Source organism: Hipposideros armiger, unplaced genomic scaffold (assembly GCF_001890085.2).
Source record: "Hipposideros armiger isolate ML-2016 unplaced genomic scaffold, ASM189008v1 scaffold_11, whole genome shotgun sequence".
Lineage (NCBI taxonomy): Eukaryota > Metazoa > Chordata > Mammalia > Chiroptera > Hipposideridae > Hipposideros > Hipposideros armiger.
Window position 1 is genome coordinate 4,022,731 of NW_017731361.1, and position 8,993 is coordinate 4,031,723.

Sequence of the window (8,993 nt, forward strand, 5' to 3'; positions counted from 1 at the left end):
TTGGGGTGGTCCTAAGGCCTGAGCAGTAAAGCTCAGGTCCAGAGGACAGATCTGGAAGCCTGGACTCTCAGAGAAGCAGATTCTGGAAGGGACTGAGAAGCCCATCAGACTGCAGCAGAGCCAGCTCAAACCTCTAACACTGCCTGGGAGCTGGACCAGGTATCCTCCAAGTGTCCAGCTACGGTTATTCCTCAATCATATAAGGAAATCTGTTCTCCATTAAGTTCATCTGTTTCTGCACTTCTGGGTTCTATTGTCTTTTCCCTTCATTTCTCAGAAAAGCCTATTTTGGGATTAAAAAAAAATTCTGTCCTAGTCTTTTTTCCTTAATTCATTGCATCTGCAAATACTTTAGTATGTATCTCAGAAAGATAAAGGCTTTAAAAAAAATAACCACAATACAATTATCAAACCTGAAAAAAATTAACTGAGGAAAGACGTCAAAGGGCCTTAGAGAATAGTATTTGGGGAGTGACCTGTCCAGCTAAGAACCTGGAAGAATTAGGGTGCTGGAAAGAATATAAACCATTACAGACATTTTGGAAGGCAATTTGGCAGCAAATATAAAAAAATTTTCGTGTACATAACCTTTGACCTAGCAGCAATAATTCTAGGAATCTAATCCACTCAAACAAGCATGCAAAGATGTATGTGTAGGGGGTTCATTGCCACATTCTTTGTAATAAAAAAATGGGAAATAATGTTAATGCCCATCAGTGATACTTGGTAACTATGCTACATCCACCCAATGGAATAGTATAAAGCTGATAAAATAATGAAGCAGGTCTATATCTACTGACATGGGAGGACACATACCTTTGTTTAAAAAAATAAAAAACAAACAAAAACGAACCAGTTGTAGAGCTGTAAGTTATAGAGCAACCCAAAACAAATAAACAAAACCAAAAAACTACACAAGCTCTGAGAATGAGTGTGTATGTGCGTTTGTGTTTATCTGTGCATGTGGAACAGTATACTTGTCATCTATAGAAAAAAAGTCTATCCGAAAAGATCCAAACCAAACTAACAGAGGTTACTTTGTGGAATGGATCTGGGGTTGTGTGAACTTCACAGGTTGTGGTGCTGCTTAAAATTTTTACTATAAATATGTATTACTTATGTCATTAAAACAGGGCAAAAAAGGAGTGTGAAATTGCAATAGACCAAAGAGTAGGCACACTAGAGGAGGTGAGCCGGGGACAAATAAGCTAATGCCTCCATGTACTGGTCAGCCCTTCACCTCCCCGACAAGCCTGCTGGGACCCCGCTCTGCGGCGCCTGCCCCAGACCTGCTGTAGTTCTCCTCAGGACCCCTCTCCTCCGCATCGGCCTCATCAGTCCTGTCGTAGGTCAGGAGGTCTGCGGGCACATCATGAATCTGGACGCTAGGCGCGTGGTTCAGCATCTTCAGGTTTTCGAAGATTGTCTGGCGGATCTGGTCCAGGTACTGGTTGGGGACGAGGAACAGAGAGTGAGCAGCTCCCAGTGATCCCCAGGGCATCCACCCTACTAGCTGCCTTTCGCCCCCACCATCCTAGCTTTAATCCCATTTCGAATCCTAGTTTGAATCTCCCAGCTGATAACTGTCCCTCCTCCCACCCCCGATCGCCTCTACTTTAACCTGGGTTGCCTTCTAGCTGATAACAGTGATAGTGATGGCTGAGAACTTCCTTGTCTTCTCTGGTTTCTCAAATTTCCCACACCCCAGACCGCTCATGGGTTCCCCCACCCTGTGCTCAGCTTCTCCAAGCTGCTGACCTGGCGTGAATTCTGATTCTCGATGCGGGTGCTGACGTCTGGATGGAGCGTGAAGTCTGGGGCAAAGTACTCGAAATATTCTTAGAGGGGAAAAGAAGGTTAGGAGAAGAGAGTGTGGCTTGAACAGGCAGGCAGGTCCCAAGACTTCCCGATCTCTTTCCTTCCTTTCCAAAAGCCCTACATAATATAATAGCTGCCCAATCTTTTCAGTGCTCTGAGCCCAGGGGTTTAGCCTGCAGAGCTCTGAGAGCATCTCATTTCCCATCTGCCTCCAAACCAGGCCGTCTGGGGTCCTGTGAGAATGGTCCTCCTGGTGTGGGGGTATCACAGGGTGGTCCTTACCACTATAGGGAAGCTCCTCACTAATGGCCTCTTCTACCAGCAGCGATGTCTCATATGTCCTGAAACCAACCGGCAGAGGAGGGGCAGGCTGAGCAGGTGGGCTGAAGGGCCCACCTGGCCATCTCTCGGGGAGCCCCTAGCTCACACCGGGCCAGAGGGAGAAGGGCAAACAAGGAGTGTGCTCACCAGCAGCGGGCAACATTTCGGACAGTATAGCCACCACCACCTAGCACCAGGAGAGGGATGTTGAAGCTCTTGACATATTCGACGCATTCCCTGTTAAAAGAAACCAGAGGAGTGGGTAGAGGAAGTTATCAAAAGCCAAAGTATACACCCCTAGGTATTGCCTGGAAAGGAACACAAGAAAGTTCTATGTCTTGATCTAGCAGTGAAATTCATTGAGTTATATCCTTGAGATATGTGCACTTTATTATATATGTTGTGTTTCAATAAAAATTTTAAAATAAAGTGCACTCCCACCTCTGTCCTGCTCTACACCCACCTTGGCACCCCACCTGTTAATCAACTATTCTCAGCAATGCACCCTCAAGTGCTTTCAGTTCTAGTTGCCAAAATGTAACTCAAATCGCCTACTTCTCTCCATCGCCACTTCCGCCACCTCCTCCACCTTAACCCAGGCACCATATCTCCTGCCTAAACAACACCAATCACTTCCTATTTCCACTCCTGTCCCCCCATTCCCACCCCCACCCCCAATCTTTTTCTATTCAGGAGTCAGAGCAGTCCCTTTAAAACATGAATTGGATCACAGTACTTCCCTGCTTAACATTGTCCAAGGATTTCCCATCAGATCTGAAGTATAATCTAGACTCCTTACCAGGGTGTAAACACTCTGCTTAGCCTCGCCACTGCGGACTTCTCAGACCTCATCTCAAACCACCGCCATCTTGCTCCCTGCCTGTGTCCCTGTCTCATTGGTTTTACTTCATCTCCTCTGCTACCTAGCTCTTCCCTGCCTCAGAGCCTCTGCGTGGGCCCTTCCCACCACTTGGGACAGACTTGTCTCTGCTCCTCTTATGGCTCACTCCTTCCAGACTCCAGGTCTCAGCCCAAATTTCAACTCCTCAGGAAATCGTCTTCAACTCGTGCTATCTAAAGTAGGTTCCCCACTGTCATCCTGTCTAAGCTTGTTATCATTTCCCTTCATAGGATTTAGAACAATCTATTGTCTTGTTTGCTTATTCATGTTTTGTGTTTCCTACGCTAAACTATAAAGTCCGTGAGATTTTCCCCATTGCATCTCCATCTCCCAGTACAATGCCTGGAAGATAATAGATGCTTAAAAAAACATACTATGAATGAAAGACCAGCTGGGGAACCTGTTTAAGGTGACATTTCTGGCTCAAGTACAATTTGTAGCTACCTTTGATTCCCAAGAAGAGATGAGGCCCATTCTCCAACTACCCCCACTCTGGATATTGAGGCCCAAGGCCACTTGAAAACCTGGGGGAGTGGAAGGAGAGCCAGTCTCACCCGTGTCCTCGAATGCTGAGGTTGAAGCAACCCAATCGATCACAACCCAGAGAGTCAGCTCCACACTGCAAAACACAAAAGCCCAGGCAGCTGTCGTGAGATAACTGATCAGAATGTTCCAGATGCCCTTCACTTCCCTTCCCCCACCAACCAGGAGGCTTTCCTCTTCCCTGCTCTCTTTCCCCAAGCCCAGGCAGAGCCCTCCTGACCAGGCACTGACAGTATTACCTGGAGAACAATGCACGTGGGTTGGTAGAAATCCACCACCTGGTTGATAACCGGCTGGAAAAGGTGCTTGTAACCTGGGAGAGGGCCAAAGATGGGCACCTGGCACCCCAAGGGGATGGGGAGACAGGGAACAAAAGAAAAAAGGGGGTTGAGAGAGCATGTAGCCCAGGAAAGGAGCAAGCCAAAGAATCAAACTATTGGTTCTGAACTTCTGGAGGGGTCCCTATGAGTGACTGATGAAAGCAAATCTTTTCCCGGAAAAATGCACATACACATAATATGTTGCATATAATTTCTGGGGTGTTCATGGTCCCTCTGAAGGCCATTCATCCTTAAGGACACCTGGCTAAATAGCAAACAATACCAGGCAGAAGAGGTTAATTCAAGGAGAAAGAGGCCTAGAGAGCAGGGAGAAGACGTCAGCACTTACTCTGGTCATCAATGCCGTCCCGCAGGGGCACGTTGAGACAGTAGTAGCGGCCGCTCTCTGCTCCAACTTCGTACATGTCACCTACAGGGAGGAGGGGGTGGGCGGTGGGGGAGGCAGCCATGCACCAGCATCCACAACCCAGCTGCTTCAACCCCAGCCCACACTGAGGGCCTCTCATTCCATCTACGTACTCCACACACTCCACCGAGCCACTAAGTCTCCTGCAGCTTGCATTCATTCAACAAATACTTTCTGAGGTCCCACCACGGACCAAGGCACTGGGGATACAGCAGTAAAGAAAACTAGGGAAATGAATGAAATCCTACCAAGCTAATTTTCTTGGGGGGTGAGCACGATGAGGAGGAAGACAGTAAGCAAAACAAAATACCACAATAAATACAAATAGCAGTGAGCTCTGTGAGAAACAAACAGTGATGTGAGCGAGTAATGGGGAAGGAGGTGATTACTTTAACTGAGAGGTCAGGAGGGCCTTCTCTGAGCGGCCATCTGAGGCTGAGAAGGAGGCAGTCGTGGCAAAGAGCTGAGGGGTGCAAAGGGGATGGACATTCCTATTCCCATACCTGTGCCGGGGAAGAAGTAGTTTCCATATTTGTGGAAGGATACTGTCATGACCCGGTCAGTGAGGTAGAAGGCTTCCTGAACCCCGTCACCATGGTGGATGTCAATATCAATGTAGAGCACCCGAGGGTGGTACCTGGGATGAGGGCACAGCTGGGTCTGAGGCAGAGATGAACCCCAGGAAGAAAACCCCCACCCACTCCTCCCAAACACAAGGTCTGGGATTATGAAGAGTCTGTTTCGGCCCAAGTCACCTGAAACCTAACACCACCAGTTCCCTAAGGGAAACCCGGGGCTCCAGCCTGGAGGCAGGGACAGGAGAGGAATGTAGAGAGAAGGCTGAAATGTGAGCAGGCAGCAAGGGAGTCTGCAGCAGAGCACAGGAAGAGGCAGCCTAAGTAAAGCATAAAGAACTTGGGAGGAGCTAGTATGGGGGTGGAGGTCAGGCTCAGGGCCAGGGCAGTCTGAGACCTCCTTAGCTAAGAGTCTCATGAGTCCCTCCATCTCCTCCCAGACTACTTACTTGAGCAGCTCCAGGATGCCAATCACAATGTCATTGACATAGCAGAAGCCAGAGGCCTGCGGTGAGACAGGGGTCTTATATAAAGAAAAGAACAATTCCTCTACCCAACTGCCCCCTACTGTCATCTTGAACACCAACCCTAAGGCAGCCATTGTCTCCCTCATCACCTCCTCACTCACCTCAAACTTCTTGGCGTGGTGCAGACCACCAGCCCAGTTAATGGCAATATCACAGATCTGAAAGAGAAACACCCAACTCACTCCTCCTCCTGCCCACCACCAAAGCTAGGAGCTCAGGGTGAGAGTCAAGGCCTTGAGTCCAGGGAACCACAGAAAGGAGGAAGGGGACTCAGGGCTATGGTCACCTTATTGTTCAGCTGGGTTGCTCCTTGCAGAGATGCGCCTGTGTAGCGGGAGCAGAACTCAAAGAGCCCGGGAAACACTGGGCTGCAGGGAAGAGGAGCAAGTTGGAGCCCTTTCACCTCTGCGGGGCCTTCCTATACCTCTCCTCCCACCCAAACCCCTCCAATCTCCATTCTTCAATAACCCTCTCTCCCCCTCCTACACACCTGCTATTTGCAAATTTATTCAACAAATGTTTTGGATTAAACCATATACTAGCCCTGTGCGAGGCACTGATGGGAAGAAACATTTAACTCTGGTCAGGAAGTCTGTACCCTCGCTGGGGAAAGAACTAGGCAGCTTCTAGGTACTTGCGCATACACACAAAAAGGACATAACATTGAAAGAGAACATGAGCTCTATCTTTCTTAAAAGATCCTATGTATATCATGTTTTAATATAATGTGCAATAATATTCTTTATAGTTATACATTTTAAAGAAAGTTATATTCCTACAGTATACACGAAATAGTAATGATGAGATAATCCACAGAAAGCCTTTAACACAGTGTGTGGAACCTAGTAAGCATTTAACAAATGTTAGCTATCATTATTACCATCTTCATTCTTTAGAAAAGGGAGAGGCTTGAAGCCAGGCACAAAAGGTTACATACTATATGGCTCCATTTATACACACCACTCTGGAAAAGGCAAAATATAGGGACAGACCTCAGATCAGTGGTTGCCTGGCGCTAAGGGGGAGAGAAGGGATTGACTAGAAAGGGTATGAGGGACATTTGTGGGATAACTGATCTTTCTGTCAGAACTCTCAGAACTATGTACCGAAAAAGGGTGAGTTTTACTGCATGCAAATTATACTTTCATAAACCTGACTTTTGGAGAAGGAAAGGCTTTTTAAAAAAATCCCTAGTTTTAGGTCTCCAAGAAAATCGTGCAGCTAACACATTTGACCATGTGAAAAAGAGAACTGTAGGGGCCGACCGAGTGGCTAAGTTGGTTAAGAGCTCGCTCAAGAGTTTGAGCTCTGAGAAACAGCAGTTCGATTGCTGGCCCGAGCTGAGCAGCCAATGAGCTGCCAAAAGGTGGCAGGATGGCTCAGCTTTAAAAAAAAAAAAAAAAAAAAGAAAGAAAATGAGAACTGTAGGGAATTTTATAGTGTCTCAAAGGGTTTGGGAAGAATTAGTGATTGACACCTAGAAAATGAAACAACAATGCAATTATCAACTCCAGGAAAAACAAAAAGTTATACAAGGAGAAAGATTAAATCATAGTACACTATTTGGCTCAATAGTAAATGAATTTTTCAACGTTACAATAATGTAAACATAGAATATTTATTTAATAAAAATTGTTATATAACTATATTGTGAAGCTGGGAGGGGAGTGGAAGACAAAGTGATGGTATAGGAAGACTAAATACTCATCTCCCATACTAAGAGTTGAATAGACAGGGCCTAAAATTGCTAAATAAATAAATGACAATATATGCTTGTTATAAGAGGCAGTATAGTATGTTAGCATGATTAAGAGGCTAGATACTGCAGCCAGACTACATAGGTTCAAACCTTGACTCTAACACCTACTCATGATCGTGAGGTTGGGCTAGCTGTTAAACCTTTCTGTGCCTAAGCATCCTCATCTGTAAAAAGGAAGTGGTAACAGATCCTGCTTCATAGGGGTTGTTGAGAGTAAATGAGCTAGTGGCTGGAAAGCATTTAGAATAGTATCTGACGAATAGCAGGCAGCACCTAAGTGGATTACAGATGACTAGTAACTGTAGTAAATTAGTATTATTTTGAAATCCAAAGATAAATACCAAAATAAACAGCTAAAGGAGCTGAAAGTGGCTGTCACCGGAGGGAGGGATCTATGAGTGGAAGAGACAGCCTGGGACTGCTTTTTTTCCCCCACTAAAATCCTTGTATTACAATTTGGCTTTTTATATTAGATTACTTTGAAAACAGTCAGAAATTAATTAAAAGGGGAAAAAAAGAAGGAAAATCCCTGATTCTCATCTGAAACACAGATAACCACAATTGTAGCCTAAGGTTGACAGTCTGACTGATGCAGCACAAAGGGCCCAAAGGGCTCGGTGGTGGTATTCCCTAAGTGCAACAAGAGCATTCCCCGGCCCGCAGCTGTGGCCTGAGGGCTGGCTGCATTCACAGACCTATAAAGTGAACTCAGAAACAGCAGCAGCAACCATAACAAAACACCCAAGAAACCTCCCAAATCAGCATGTGACTGAACACCAAATGAGCAGTGCAGTGTGTGTGCAGGACAGACCTCTGTGGCTGGAGTGGTCAAGGAAGGCTTTTGTGGGGTGAAACTTCCTGGCGGTGTAAAGGCTGGGAAAACGGTGGAGAGGATGAATGGGGGAACAAAGGGCATTCCAGGAGGCACTAAGGCAGCAGGGGCCTGGGGATAAGGTTGGGAAGGTGTTCAACGCCAGCCTGAGCAGTTGGCTCCTGTCCTCCAGCCCAGGCTGCGTCTATTGTTAGGGTCTTTTACGGAAACAGATTTAGTGTAGTGTTGAAAAACCTGGGCTCTGTCTGGATTTAAATTCTGCTACCTCCACTGAGCAGTGATGTGACCCAGGCTAAGTTACCTAAATCTCCTCAATCTTCAGTTTACTTATGCCCAACATCAGGAAGAGGACTATTACATTTCAGGGCTGGTGTGAGAATTAAGTGGATAGAGCAGCAATCCTCAGCATAGCAGAGTAAGCACTCAATAAATGGTAGCTGTTGTAGAAAACAATACAGGGTCAACAGCCTCTTCAGGAAATAAATTAAAAAACTGAGGGTTCCTAGGTGGGAAGGGGGAGGGTGTGGGGAAGGAGGTGAGGGGTAGTAGATTGGGGGAGAGGGGTTATCACTTTGTGAGGGGTGTAAATGTCTAACTATTACATTGTTTTGTACACTTGAAACTTTGAAAATAAAAAATAAAAAAATGAACAGTAAAAAAAAAGAAAGAAATTCAAGGGAAAGAAATATTATAGATTAAAAGTCTTAAGAGATATCAACCAACTGCAATGTGTGGACCTTGTTTAGATCCTAATTTAAATAAATCAACTGCAAAAAAGAAAAAAATTATGAGTCAATTGGAGAAATTTGAATACTGACTGCATATTTGACGATGTTAAGGTATTACTTATAATTTTTTAGGTGTGATAATGACATTGTGCATTTTTTTTTTTTAAGATTTTTTTATTGGGGAATTGGGGGGATGGGAACAGTGCTGGGGAATTGGGGAAAGGGGAACAGGCAAGTTGCTG

General features: G+C 45.7%; 1 protein-coding gene across 1 annotated transcript in view; it reads right to left on the bottom strand.

Moving 5' to 3' along the window:
• The window catches only part of HDAC3 (histone deacetylase 3), a 21,264-nt gene that overhangs the window by 7,808 nt on the left and 4,463 nt on the right, over positions 1 to 8,993 (bottom strand). The window contains exons 5-15 of the mRNA XM_019662984.1: positions 5,719 to 5,800; positions 5,534 to 5,590; positions 5,355 to 5,410; positions 4,834 to 4,967; positions 4,253 to 4,333; positions 3,823 to 3,896; positions 3,595 to 3,659; positions 2,287 to 2,376; positions 2,101 to 2,159; positions 1,759 to 1,838; positions 1,290 to 1,447 (exon numbers count right to left, since the gene is read on the bottom strand). Of these exons, the coding sequence (XP_019518529.1) occupies positions 1,290 to 1,447; positions 1,759 to 1,838; positions 2,101 to 2,159; positions 2,287 to 2,376; positions 3,595 to 3,659; positions 3,823 to 3,896; positions 4,253 to 4,333; positions 4,834 to 4,967; positions 5,355 to 5,410; positions 5,534 to 5,590; positions 5,719 to 5,800 (936 nt within the window). The remainder of the gene's footprint in view (positions 1 to 1,289; positions 1,448 to 1,758; positions 1,839 to 2,100; positions 2,160 to 2,286; positions 2,377 to 3,594; positions 3,660 to 3,822; positions 3,897 to 4,252; positions 4,334 to 4,833; positions 4,968 to 5,354; positions 5,411 to 5,533; positions 5,591 to 5,718; positions 5,801 to 8,993) is intronic.